This window comes from Pongo abelii, chromosome 10 (genome assembly GCF_028885655.2).
Source record: "Pongo abelii isolate AG06213 chromosome 10, NHGRI_mPonAbe1-v2.0_pri, whole genome shotgun sequence".
Taxonomy (NCBI): domain Eukaryota; kingdom Metazoa; phylum Chordata; class Mammalia; order Primates; family Hominidae; genus Pongo; species Pongo abelii.
This window is the reverse complement of record NC_071995.2, coordinates 22311371-22326008: the sequence shown is the minus strand read 5'-3', so window position 1 is coordinate 22326008 and position 14638 is coordinate 22311371. Positions and strand designations below refer to the sequence as shown.

The 14638-nt window shown below is 51.1% G+C and overlaps 1 protein-coding gene across 1 annotated transcript in view; it reads right to left on the bottom strand.

Moving 5' to 3' along the window:
- LOC100174362 (myosin, heavy chain 11, smooth muscle) overlaps positions 1 to 14638 on the bottom strand; it is a 45838-nt gene that overhangs the window by 10192 nt on the left and 21008 nt on the right. The window contains 8 exon segments of the mRNA XM_054526940.2: positions 599 to 707; positions 3031 to 3188; positions 3332 to 3401; positions 3505 to 3626; positions 5582 to 5775; positions 9202 to 9316; positions 12177 to 12350; positions 13637 to 13810. Coding sequence (XP_054382915.1) covers positions 599 to 707; positions 3031 to 3188; positions 3332 to 3401; positions 3505 to 3626; positions 5582 to 5775; positions 9202 to 9316; positions 12177 to 12350; positions 13637 to 13810 — 1116 coding nt within the window.

The window sequence follows — 14638 nt, the reverse complement described above, 5'->3', positions numbered from 1 at the left end:
CTGAGATTACAGGTGTGAGCACGGAGTGCAGGCACGATTTTAGGTCACTGCAACCTCTGTCTCCCGGGTTCAAGAGATTCTCCTGCCTTAGCCTCCTGAGTATCTGGGATTACAGGTGCCTGCCACCATACCCAGCTAATTTTTGTATTTTAAGTAGAGATGGGGTTATGCCATGTTGGCCAGGCTGGTCTCGAACTCCTAACCGCAAGTGATCCACCTGCTTCGGCCTCCCAAAGTGCTGGGATTACAGGCATGAGCTGCCGCCCCCGGCAGCATTCTTGAACCATCAAAATTACAGAACTGGAGAACAGAGTGGTTTCCAGGGCTATGGAGGAAGTGGGTGTGGGTATAAATGGGCCACACGAGGGATTCCAGTGCTGATGGAAATATTAATACTTTGTGTTAAGGTCCTGGCTACAGCCTGTGTGCCAAAGGACAGGGCCTCCTCGGGCCAGAGAACCACCAATGCACAAGGTCTGAGTTCGAGCCCTCCATTCCACACCCACTTGCGACCACCTCCTGTCCCAAATGTGGAGGCTCCAGAGTGCAGAACCAGGGCTGGGGGCCCCTGGGAAGGGGGCTGGGGCAGAGCACTCACTTTGGTGAAAAGCCTCCACCACTGCCAGTTCCGCAGCTTGAGGTAGGCGGCACAGTTCCTCTGAATCACCTTCATGGCGGTCAGCTGCTGCTGCCTCTTGGCAAAAGCCCTAGGGAGGGGGGAAGAGAAGGTGCGGGGGTCATGAAGCCTCACCCTGCTGTCCACAGAGCCCTGCCCCGTAGCATTCTGAACCTGCACAGGGACATACCCCATTCTCCCCAGCTCTGGTTCTTCCAGAAACCCTGTGTGACACCTGTATTGTCTGGCTGCAAACAACTTAAATCATCCACAGGCCAGAGCCTTTCTCAGTGGACAAGGAAGACCCAGGGCTCACTACATGCCCTGGCCTTAGCTGAGATCCAAACACCACTCAGAAAACACAACTATGTGCATCATTCCTAAAGGGGCTCCCATACTCCCCAGCTGCACTAGCTGTTTCTTTTTTCTTTTCTTTTTTTTTTTTTTAAGATAGAGTTTCACTCTTGTTGCTCAGGCTGGAGTGCGGTGGCACGATCTCAGCTCACTGCAAACTCCACCTCCGGGGTTCAACTGATTCTCCTGCTTCAGCCTCCCTAGTAGCTTGGATTACAGGGGCCCACAACCATGCCTGGCTCATTTTTGTATTTTTAGTAGAGATGGGGTTTCCCATGTTGGCCAGGCGGGTCTCAAACTCCTGACCTCAGGTGATCCACCCACCTCGGGCTCCCAAAGTGCTGGGATTACAGGTAGGAGCCACCATGCCCAGCCTGCACCAGCTGTTTCTGACAAACTTATTTATTTATTTATTTATTTTCAGAGACAGGGTCTGGCTCTGCGGCCCAGGCTGGAGTGCAGTGGTGTGATGATGGCTCACTGCAGCCTCAAGTTCCTGGGCTCAAATGATCCTCCTGCCTCAGCCTCCCAAGTAGTTGGGACTACGGGCACATGCTACCATGCCCAGCTAATTTTTAAAGTTTTTTTGGTAGAGATAGGGGTCTCGCCATGTTGCCCAGGCTGGTCTCAAACTCCTGGGCTCAAGCAATCCTCCTGCCTCGGCCTCCTGAAGTGCCTGGGATTACAGGTGTCAGCTACCACACCCAGCCTTGTCAAACCTATTCTCTCCTGGGTTGTTTTAGGAATTTCACACTGTGACCCTAAACCAGCACTCTTCCCGTTTAAGGGCTATCGGATTGAGAAACGATAGAACGGTGAACGCAATTCTGTCTTCCCTGCTTGGCTGCCATCTTGGACATGGGAAAACTTTAAGAATAAAATTGCCCCAGTTATCCTGGAACCAGGAAGGACAGCAACAGGGAATTTAGTAACGAAACTTGACAAGTTAGGTCTGTTGTGGGAGGACCAAGAGCTCCCAAAGCTGGCCTTGACCATCTTGGGTCCATGTGTCAAGGAATGAACCTGACACATCAGGATCCTACTGGTGAGGGTGTGGTCTCTGCCCAGTGACAACACACACCCCAGACAGAGAGTGACTCCACCTGTCCCTGCAGTCCCTGGGGCGTGAGTTTCATTGAGGAACCCGAGCCCTTCCCTGGCTCCCAGTCTTCACAGAACAGCTAGGACATCACACCCTCCAAAACCCTGCCTTATAAATCCTATTGGGACATGGGGATCTAGACACAGTCAAGTCCTCTTTCCTCAATGGTTTATCCAATTCTAACATTTCTAGGCCGGGCGCAGTGGGTCTTGCCTATAATCCCAGCACTTTGGGATGCCAAGGCGGGTGGATCACTTGAGACCAGGAATTTGAGACCAGCCTCGCCAACACGGTGAAACCCTGTCTCTACTAAAAACACAAAAATTCGCCCAGTGTAGTGGTGAGCACCTGTAATTCCAGCCACTCGGGAGGCTCAGACATGAGAATCGCTTGAGTCCAAGAGGCAGAGGTTGCAGTGAGTTGAGACTGTGCGCCTGCACTCCAGCCTGGGCGACAGAGAGAGAGAGAGAGACTCTGTCTCAAAAAGAAAGAAGAAAGGAAGAAAGGAAGGAAGGGAGGGAGGAAAGGAGGGAGGGAGGGAGGGAGGTAAAAACAACAACAATCATTTTTGACCTAAGAACCATGCACTGTTCTAAGCTCTCGTCATGTGTTATCTTAGTGACACCTCATGAACAGCTCTCTGAGGTCAAGATGATTATGCTCAGTTTCCAGCTAAAAAACTCGAAGCTCAGAGAGGTAGAGTAACTTGCCCAAGGTTCATCAGCAAAAACTGGGGCTTCCAGGATGAGAACCCAGGTCTAAAACTCGTTCCCTTCCTGCACTCATAACTGGTACATTTATTTAAAGTAGAAGCATTTCTTCCCCTTCAAGAAAAGGCTGTCACTCAGTCAATGATGCATCTTAAACAGGTGGCCTCTTAGAATCGGGGAATCAGAACAGAAAGGCCCCTGTTTGTGATTTGCATTGGAGCTATTAGGATGCAGGAAAGCATCTTTACTTTCTGGCCAAGTAGCCACGACACATCGCCTGGAAGGCCATGATGACATCGGTGATCTTCAAATCACGTTCCTCTTCCAGGTGGGCCAGGACCCCAGTTCGGAAGATTTTGCTCTGCCCTATCCTGTATAAGTTGGGGTCAAGTTCCAGGGCTTTGATCTGCAAAAGGAAGGAAAAGAAGAGCTCCTGATTTCCACTGTGCCATTTGGCCAGTGATGACATGTGTAAGAACGGTCCCGCCAAGAGCAGCAGGTGGCTTGCGGCCAGAGGTTGGGAGGTCTCTGGTGGACTTCTGGGCTCACCATGAGAATGCAGGCCTGCTTCCCGTCCATGAAGCCTTTGGGGATGGCATTTGCCGCCAGGATCTCGTAGCTTGAAACACAGAGCAGAAGTCACCGCGCGTACCTCCAGCATCCATTCCTCTGCCCAGTCCCGCTCACCCCCTGCCCTACCTGGGCCAGACCTTGGGACTTACCGTTGGCGGAACTCCTGGAAGACGATCTGGTTGGGGAAGCCCTGCCAGCAGATGCGAATGCCTTCCAGCACCCCATTGCACCGCAGCTGCTCCAGCACCAGGAACGCATCCAGCTTGCCGGACTGCAAAGACCAAAGAGGGCAGTGGATCCCTGGGGCCAGGACCCATGGCACAGCAAAGCCCTAAACCTCCTACCTGGATGACCCGCCTGGCCAGGCCACGAGGGTACCAACAGAAGCACCTAGGGAGGGCTTAGCTGAGGGCCGAGGGGCAAAGCAGTGCCCCCTCTCTGGGTTTTCATCTCTTTGCTTTGGCAATGGCTGCCTCACGATCTCTCTGGTTCTTGGTGACACTAGCATCGCCTGGCTGGAACCTGGGGCTTCCTCCTCATCACCTCCTCTCTCTCACTTCCTGTCCATCAGCAGTTCAATTGCTTCTAGCTCCCAAATATCTCCCAACCCCCCCACCCCCTACACTTCTCCTCACATTGCCTCCACTATCTTCTCCTGCCTGGACAACCACAGAAACCACCCACCTGGTCTTCTCTCTCTGGTCTTGCCTCTCCCTTCAATCCCTTTGTCCTTTTTATTTTTTGAGATAGGGTCCCATTCTGTCACCCAGGCTGGAGTCCAGTGGTGCGATCATGGCTCACTGCAGCCTCAAACTCCTGGGCTCAAGTGATCCTCCCAAATCAGCCTCCCAAATATTTGGGATCACAGGCATGTGCTACCATGCCTGGATAATTTTTTAAAATGTTTTTGTAGATATAGGGTCTTGCTATGTTGCCCAGGCTAGCCTTGAACACCTGGTCTCAAGTGATCCTCTCACCTCAACCTCCCAAAGTGCTGGGATTATAGGCATGAGCCAGCATATGCCCAGCCCCCTCATTCACTTCCTAAAATGTAAATCTGACCATGACATAGCCCTACTTAAACACCCCCAATGGCATCCCTAGAGAGAGAAGGCCAAGCTCCAGAAAGAACACAAGGAGCACCACGATCTAGCCCCTGCCTACCCATTCAGCCTCATTCCTACCTCACACCATCTGATTCCTACCTCATGCCATCACACATTTGCAACATGAAATGACCTATTTAGCATTTTCTTTCCTTTTTTTTTTTTTTAAGATGGAGTCTCGCTCTGCTGCCCAGGCTGGAATACAGTGGTGCAATCTCAGCTCACTGCAACCTCTGCCTCCTGGGTTCAACAGATTTTTGTTTCTCAGCCTCCTGAGTAGCTGGGATTACAGGCATGAGCGACACGCCTGACACTATCTAGCATTTTCTTACCTAGATCCCTCATTTCTCACCTCCACACTCTTGCTTATCCTGGGCCCTCTGCTTATCCTAGGCCCGACCCTGCCTTCCACATCACCAAGTTGATGGCCACACATTCTTAAAGTTCAAGTTCACCAGAAGCTTTCTCTGAGTCCTGAGGCTGTGGGAGGAGCCCTGGCTCTTTGGTGTTCTGGTAATTGACCACTTTCCATCACCATCATCAGCTGTGTGTTTACCTCTCCCCATGTCTCCCATAACCTCAGCACTACTGGCATCTTGCAGGGATTCTGTGCTGGGGGTTGAGGGACCATCCCGTGCACTGTACAATGCTTAGGGCATCCCTGGCCCCTACCCACTAGATGCTGACTAGCAGCCCCCTCCTGGTTGTGACAACCAAAAATGTCTGTAGACATGTCCACATAGAGGACACAATCGGCCCAAGCTGAAGATGCCTGCACCAGATTATGAGAAACCCACAGGCAAGAGCTACAATTTTTCTAACACTGTCTCCCCAGCACCCAGGACAGAGTGGAGCCCAGTGAATACTTCCTGGGATAATGAATGAATGAGTGGCTGGATGACCTGCACAGCAACTCCATGGCTGAAAAGTCTCCGGATGTGTCCTCCCTTCCTCCTTTGCCTCCAGGGATGGGGAATGGGCCCGAGATTCAGACAGCCTTCCCCCCATGGCAAATGGGGTCCTCGGGGTGGGTAGGAGCGGAGGGTGCCTGGGGGACGCTGTGACCGCTTGGGGCAGCCCTGGCTTCTGGGAGCCCCAGGGTCTGGGCGGCGGGCCTCACCCTCTTCTCGTGGTTGGGGATGATGCAGCACACGAAGTTGGGCGTGGTGTTGCGCAGCGTGGTCATCAGCTTGCCCAGCTGCTCCTTGTACAGCTGCCCTACTGTGCGGAACATGCCCTTCTTGGTCTTGGAGGCGCTGGGCAGTGAGCTCTCCGTCATCTTGGCCATCTGGTCCAGGCCCACGATGCGGTCCACTATGGGGCACAGCCAGGGTGGCATCAGCCTCTGGCCCACCCACCCCTAAATAGGCCAGAGGCCCAGCCCCAGCCCCACCCACCAACCTGCCCACTCCAATCTTTCCTTCCATCACTAATGCCTCCTTTGGCAGTCAGGGTTTCCAAGTATTGTCTATTGGGGAAATCCTGAGAGCACCTGAGTGGCAGAAAGAGCAAATTCCCTGTGATGGAGTCATGCTGACCTAGGAGTCAAGCCTGCTCTTGCTGTCCACTCACTGACTAGCCTTGGCTTGGCACCATCCTGTGCCTCAGTCTCCCTTTCTACAAAAGGGAGGAAACAACACCATCTACCTTCTAGGGCAGGGATTAAAAAAATAAGGCACAGAAGGCACTTATTCCCTGCCAGCCTCCAATCCTTCATCCACCAACAAATAGTTATTGAGGAGCTTCTGTGCTCCAGGCCTTGGGGACACCGCTGTGAGCAAAAAAAGACCCGGCCCCTCACCCCACTTATATCACAGGGAAGGAGACAGACAGAGATCACAGATGTTAGGTATGGAATATCTTGAGTAGTGAGGTGTGCGTAGAAAAATAAAAACAGGGTAAAGCAGAGAGAGAGTGATGAGGGTGCTCTCTTAGATAAGGAGGCGGTGGGCTCTGCTAAGTCGATATTTGAGCAGAAACCAGTAAGAAATGAGTGGGTAACCATGTAGGTATCCACGGAATAAATATTCTGAGGCAGAAGATACAGCACACACTCCAAGATAGAAGCCTGGCACATCAGTAAGTGCTCAACAAAAAGTAGGTATTATTATTATTATTATTATTTTATTTTATTGAGATGGAGTTTCAGTCTTGTTGGCCAGGCTGGAGTGCAGTGGCATGATCTCGGATCACCACAACCTCTGCCTCCCAGGTTCCAGCAATTCTCCTGCCTCAACCTCCCAGTAGCTGGGATTATAGGCGTGCACCACCAAGCCCGGATAATTTTTTTGTATTTTCAGTAGAGACGGAGTTTCTCCATGTTGGTCAGGCTGGTCTCGAACTCCTGACCTCAGGTGATTCCCCCGTCTTGGCCTCCCAAAGTGCTGAGATTACAGGCGTGAGCCACCGCGCCCAGCCATCATCATCATCATCATCATCATCATCATCATCATCATCATCATCATCACCACCACCACCACCACCACCACCACCACCAAGGTTCTTTTTCTACCAGCCCAGCAGGTCCTGCATATGCCAAGCCCAACCCACAGGCCATGGACAGCACCATTTCTTCACCTTGTACTCATTTAGATTCCGTGTAACAACCTTTTTTTTTTTTTTTGAGACAAGGTCTTGCTCTGTCGCCCAGCTGGAGAGCAGTGGCACGATCTTGGCTCACTGCAACCTTCACCACCCAGGTTCAAGTGATTCTCCTGCCTTAGCCTCCAGAGTAGCTGGGATTACAGGCACCCACCAGCACGCCTGGCTAATTTTTTTTTGTTTTTATTTTTAATTAATTAATTTATTTATTTATTTATTTATTTTTTGAGACAGAGTCTTGCTCTGTTGCCCAGGCTGGAGAGCAGTAGCGCAATCTTGGCTCACTGCAAGCTCCGCCTCCTGGGTTCAAGCCATTCTCCAGCCTCAGCCTCCCGAGTAGCTGGGACTACAGGCTCCTGCCACCACGCCCGGCTAATTTTTTGTATTTTTAGTAGAGATGGGGTCTCACCGTGTTAGCCAGGATGGTCTTGATCTCCTGACCTCATGATCCGCCCGCCTCGGCCTCCCAAAGTGCTGGGATTACAGGTGTGAACTACCGCGCCTGGGCTTTTGTTTTTATTTTTATTTTTTGATTTTTAGTTTTATTTTTTCAAGACAGAGTCTTGCTCTTTTGCCCAGGCTGGAGTCCAATGGCACAATCTCAGCTCACGGCAACCTGCTCCTCCCAGGTTCAAGCAATTCTCCTGCCTCAGCCTCCCGAGTAGCTGGGATTACAGGTGCCCTCCATCATGCCCAGTTAGTTTTTGCATTTTTAGTAGAGACGGGGTTTCACCACGTTGGCCAGACTGGTCTCGAACTCTTGACCTCAAGTGATCCTCCCACCTCAGCCTCCCAAAGCGCTGGGATTACAGGTGTGAGCCACTGCGCGCAGCCTCATGCTTGTCTGTCTGCTTGTCTTTGAGAGTCTCATCTCTCCCATAAGACTGTGGGTCCCGCAGAGGAGGGACCACAGGCTTCATCATGTGTCCTGGGGTGACACAGACCCAGGGTGCGATGCTGTTTCCCAGGCCCAGAGCCTGGCATATGGTTAGGGCACAGCTGGCCCCTCCTGGAGCCTTTTTTAGCATGCTTAAAACAAGGGGAGACCAGTCCTGTAAGCCCCAGGCCCACAGGCCCTGTGCCAAGAATAAAACCTGCTGTGGACACTGATGGCCAGGGACAAACAGCAAACCCCCTCCCCTCATCATCACTCCAGCAGCTCTTCACAGGGATCATCTATTCACTGGTTCTCAAAGGGAGCCGGAGTGTGGTCCCTAGACCAGCAGCATCACTTGGGATGAACGTTTTCAGGCCCACCCCATCCCTGGCCCCAGACCTGCAGAATCGGATCTTAGGGTAGGCCCAGCCATCGGGGTTTTAAAAAGCCCTTCAAAGAGGGCCAGGTGCGGTGGCTCACACCTGTAATCCCAGCACTTTGGGAGGCTGAGGCGGGCGGATCACCTGAGGTCAGGAGTTTGAGACCAGCCTGGCCAACATGGGGGAACCCTGTCTCTACTAAAAATACAAAAAGTAGCCAGGCATGGTGGTGTGTGCCTGTAATCCCAGCTACTTGGGAGACTGAGGCAGGAAAATCACTGGAACCCAGGAGGTGGAGGCTGCAGTGAGCCATGATCACACCACTGCACTCCAGCCTGGGTGACAGAGCAAGACTGTGTCCCTAAATAAATAAATAAAGCCCTGCGGGGGATCGTGATGCCTGCTTGAGTTTGAGCACCACTGGTCTAATTTAACCCTCGCAATACCCCTAGTAGAGACGGCAACTATTATTGTGTTTCCTTGTTTTACTAATGAGGACAATGAAGCTTAATGACATTGGGTGACTCATCCAAGACCACGGAGCTAGGAGGTGGCAGAAACAAGATGCAGCGAAGTCCTTCTGACTCTGGACAGGGCAGTCTAACTCCCCATGCCTGGCGTGCTGTTTCTTACATCCGTTGCCTGAGCCCCGACCTCAGGACCTCAATCCCCTCGGGACATGTAGGATTGAGGGGCACAGGGAACCCCATTCAGGAAGAGATTGTTTCAACAAGACATCACCAGCACATGCCAATGCTCTTCCTGCCCTGCTCCCATGCAAAGGCCTCCCCCCTTCCTGGGGCAGGTGTGGGAGCCGGGGCACTTGGGTGTTCAATTCTGCAGCTCAAGGCAGAACATGGACCCAAGCAGAGAAGGCCTTACCGTCCTTCCACAGGTCAGCCACAAACTTGTCAGAGGAGGCATTGAGCAGGGAAGTCACGTTGTCATTCAGTGGGTCCATGTTCTTGGTCAGCCAGGCACTCGCATTGTAGTCCACCTGCCAAGGACACCCTGCTGGTCAGAAGCCCTGGGAAACTAGAAACTTAGAAACCAAGGCCAGGACCCCAGCCCTCCCATTGTCCTTCCAGATCTTCTGAGGTCAGAGAGGAAATGACGTTTATAACCACCATGATGGGACTCCACAAACAACAATGAAGAGACCAACAGCCCAGGGACCTGTGGCCATGTAGTAGGACATCAGCCAATGATAGCCATTGCAGGCAAAGCCTAGTTTCCATTCCATATTCTCCTGCTAACACTGTTGTGGTAGCCTCCCTCCTCCTAAGCGAGCACAGTGCCTGTGAGTTATACACAATTAAGAGATTTCATGATGGCAGATGCCCTCCCACCGACATGCAAAATTACCCCCTCATCATCTTCCCAATCATCCTGGTTTAGAAATTAAGCATGGCGGCCAAGCGTGGTGGCTCACGCCGGTAATCCCAGGACTTTGGAAGGCCAAGGTGGATGGATCATTTGAGGTCAGGCATTCGAGACCAACCTGACCAACATGGTGAAACCCCATCTCTACTAAAAATACAAAAAAAAAAAAAAAATTAGCCAGGCATGGTGGTGCACGCCTGTAATACCAGCTACTCGGGAGGCTGAGGCAGGAGAATCGCTTCAGCCTGGGAGGCGGAGGTTGCAGTGAGCTGAGACTGCGCCACTGAACTCCAGCCTGGGTGACAGAGTGAGACTCTGTCTCAAAATAAATAAATTAATTAATTAAGCATGGAATCCTCTTTTCCACTCTCTAATGAGCATAATTTGTAACTCAGAGATCCTGATATGTGGATATACAGAAAAAGGACATCTAGGCATTTTACATTCCTGACTCCAACACTGACCATGCCCACAGCCCTAATTTTTATTATGGTGAATATTAAATGAAAGGAACTGATAATACAGCTTTGCTGGGTTATCATGGGGTGTGGGTTATCAGGATAACAGCTAGGCTTGACCTGAGAGAAGACTGAAAAAAAAAAAAAAATTCCACTGATGAAGTAGGGAAAAGAAAAGTGGTCTCTCTATATGCTTAAAGGAACATATACCCCCTTGAATATAGGCAAGGAGTTGGGAAACTTTTGGTGAAGGCCCAGATAGTAGGTATTTTTGGCTTGGCAAGTCATACAGTGTTTTGTATTTGTTTTTTTTTTTTTTGGGGGGTTTTTTTTTTTTTTTTTGGTTTTTGAGACAGAGTCATTCTCCATTGCCCAGTCTGGAGTGCAGTGGTGCGATCTCAGCTCACTGTAACCTCCAACTTCCTGGGTCAAGCAGTTCTCTTGCCTCAGCCTCCTTGGTAGCTGAGATTACAGGTGTGTGCTACCACGCCTGGCTAATTTTTTTTTTTTTTTGTCTTTTCAGCAGAGACGGGGTTTCGCCATGTTGGCCAGGCTGGTCTCAAACTGCTGACCTCAAATAATCCACCTGCCTTGGTGCTGGGATTACAGGTGTGAGCCACCACACCCAGCCATGTCATACAGTCTTCGTCGCAGCTACTCAACTCTGGCACTGTAGTACAAAAGCAGCCAGCCATAGACATTATGTATACAAATGGGCATGGCTGTGTTCCAATAAAACTTTATTTACAATAACAAGCTGTGGGCCAGATTGGACTCTATTGCCAGCCCCTGGTAGAGAGCATTGTTTGTTCCCATGATGCAGTGTAGGTACTGAGGAGTCAATAGAATACTACAATTCTGCAAGCCAGACTAAGCTATGTCCTTTGTACATTATCCAGGACTCTTGAGAGCCACAGGGCAAGGGCCTATACAATAACAGCCAAGGCATGTTGATGATGATGATGATGATGATGATGATGATGATGATGATGATGATGAATACAACTATCATAGATTTCCCTGGCCAGAGCAGGCTGGCAATAGCAGACTCAAGGCCGTGACATGGGAGATTTTTGTTGAAGCCAGGTGTGGATGTATTAGTCACCCCATTCCAGTTGGCCCCGCCTGTTGGGTATAACTTGTAGCAGGAAGGATTTAGGGTCTATACAAGAAAAGCAGGCTGAGGCCAGGTGCAGTGGCTCGTGCTCATAATCCCAGCACTTCAAGAAGCCGAGGCAGGGAGATCGCTTGAGCCCAGGAATAGAAGACCAGCCTGGGCAACATAGCAAGACCCCATATCTACACATAATTTAAAAATTTAGCTGAGCGTCCAGGCATGGTGGCTCATGCCTGTAATCCTAGCACTTTGGGAAGCCGAGGCGGGTGGATCACCTGAGGTCAGGAGTTTGAGACCAGCCTGGCCAACATGGCAAAACCCTTCTCTACTAAAAATACAAAAATTAGCTGGGTGTGGTGGCAGGTGCCTGTAATCCCAGCTATTTGGGAGGCTGAGGCAGGAGAATCTCTTGAACCCGGAGGCAGAGGTTGCAGTTAGCAGAGATCATGCCATTGCACTCCAGCCTGGATGACAAGAGCAAAATTCCATCTCAAAAAGGAAAAAAAATTAGCTGGGCATGGTGGTGTACACCTGTAGTCCCAGCTACTTGGGAGGCTGAGGCAGGAGGATCGTGTGAGCCCAGGAAGTTGAGGCTGTAGTGAGCTATGATCACACCACTGCACTCCAGCCTGGGCGACAAAACGAGACCCTGTCTCCAATAAAAACAGAAAGAAATAACTGTCTGGACATCACGGTTGGAAAACATGAGAGTGGCTACAGCTGGTGCCTTACAGATGCATAGACAAATTACGAATAGGACTTGGCTGGGATTTGCTTAGTAGCAGATGGCTTTGCAGTTTCCAGGCAGCCCAAGGTTCTGCCACTCTCAGACTATCTCTGCGCTGAGCAGCCACTAGGGCTCCTCTGAGACAGAGTCCCCTGGACCCTGAGGCTGGTACCTTCCCGGCATAATGGATGATGGAGAACTCAGTCTTGTCCTTGAGCTGCTTTGGCTTCTGGAATTTGGGGTGGCTGCCCTGCTCCGTGCACAGCTTCTCCACGAAAGACTTGTCCGTGGCTTTGGGGAACCAGCACTCCTCGTCCAGCAGGGCCAGCACACCTGGAGGGTTGTTCTGTGGGAGACAAGTAGGGCTTGAATCAGAGAGAACACCCAACCTCGGGCATTCCACGAAGAGCTGGCCAACTATACACAACGCATGGGCATCCGCCGAGATCTGATACTGTATTTGCCCACATATAAAGATGAGTTTATGACCCCCATGCTTCCAAATCTACCCTCAAATTACCCTGTGCCCGATGGACCAGTAACAGGGATGGAAGGCAGAACATAATGTTTGCTGCTGCCCCCTAGTGGGCAACACGCAACATCATGAAGAGTTCATAATTCTCTTTTTTTTTTTTTTTTTAGACAGAGTTTTGCTCTGTCGCCCAGGCAGACAGAGTGCAGTGGCGCGATCTCGACTCACTGCAAGCTCCACTTCCTGGGTTCGTGCCATTCTCCTGCCTCAGCGTCCCGAGTAGCTGGGACTACAGGCGCCTGCCACGGCACCCGGCTAATTTTTTGTATTTTTAGTAGAGGCGGGGTTTCACCGTGTTAGCCAGGATAGTCTCGATCTCCTGACCTCTTGATCTACCCGCCTCGGCCTCCCAAAGTGCTGGGATTACAGGCGTGAGCCACCGCACCCGGCCGTGTTCATAATTCTTGCAAATGAATTTGTTGCTTGACTTGAATTCACCTAGGGTTCCTGTTAGAAAAGTTTTTTTTGGAGACAGGGTCTCACTCTGTTATCCAGGCTGGAATGCAGTGGTGCAATCTCGGCTCACAGCAACCTCTGCCTCCAGGGCTCAAGCAATCCTCCCACCTCAGCCTCCCAAATAGCTGGGACCACAGGCCCGGCTAATTAGTAGAAACCCTGTCTCTACTGAAAATACAAAAGTTAGCTGGGCGTGGTGGTGCATGCCTGTAGTCTCAGCCACTTGGGAGGCTGAGGCAGGAGGATCACTTGAGGCAGGGAGGTAGAGGTTGCAGTGAGGCAAGACTGTGCCACTGCACTCCAGCCTGGGCAACAGAGTCAGACCATGTCATTAAAAAAAAAAAAAAAAAGCAACGGCGGAGAAGGAAAGGGAAGGGAAAGAGGGTAGGGAAGAAAAAAAAGGAAGGAAAAAGAGGATGGAAGGAAGGCAGAAATTAAAGAAAATACCTTTGATATGAAAATGTGGGTTAATGGAAATTATAACAGTTCACAAGAATTCAGCTTACAGCCTTTCAGGACTGGGTGATGGATTGGGTGGGGGAATGCTGTGCGCACGGGGAGAGTGTGGGGTCCACGTCAGCTCCACAGAGGCCACACACGTGTGCAAGGTGTGACGGAGCCCCGCACACCCACGTGCCCCTCACCGGCCACTCGATGAGCTCGATGCAGGGCTGTAGGTCCAGACCAAAGTCGATGAAGTTCCACTCGATGCCCTCGCGCTGGTACTCCTCCTGCTCCAGGATGAACATGGTGTGGTTGAAGAGCTGCTGCAGCTTCTCGTTGGTGTAGTTGATGCACAGCTGCTCGAAAGAGTTCACCTGAGCACATGGCATGGGGGCGGAGCGTAAGCATCTTGGTATTAAGTCAGAAGACAAAGAGCCTCACAGAAGCTCCACCCGACAGCGCCCCCATGGCTCGCCCACATCCTGTTCTGCCATCCCAGCACCCAGACGGGGCTGAGGCCCCAAAACATGCTGCCTAGAGTCCACCAGGGCTGGCAAAGTTGACATCACATGGCCCTCACACACCCTAAAGATGCTTATCTCCTCCATCTGCACAACCATCTATGGATGGACAAACCTCGTAAGGCATGCTACTGCATGTACAAACGTGGAAACATTTTACAGATGTGAAAACAGAGGCGCAGAGAGAAAGTAACTCGGTAGTACACCTCTTTCAGGATATCTATCAATCTTAAAACCTCCCAGCCGGGTGTGGTGCTCATGATTGTAATCCCAGCACTTAGGGAGGCCAAGGCGGGAGGATCACTTGAGGTCAGGAGTTTGCGACCAGCCTGGCAAACATAGCGAAACCTCTCTCTACTAAAAATACAAAAATTGGCCAGGCACGGTGGCTCATGCCTGTAATTCCAGCACTTTGGGAGGCTGAGGCCGCTGGATCACTTGAGGTCAGGAGTTCGAGACTAGCCTGGCCAACAGGGTGAAACTCCATCTCTACTAAAAAAAAAAAAAAAGAGGTAGCCAGGCATGGTGGCACTACTCCCAGCTACTCGAGAGGCTGAGGCAGGAGAATCACTTGAACCTGGGAGGCGGAGGTTGCAGTGAGCCAAGATTACACTACTACACTCCAGCCTGGGTGACAGAGTGAGACTCTGTCTAAAGAAAAAGAAAAAATTAGCTGGGCAT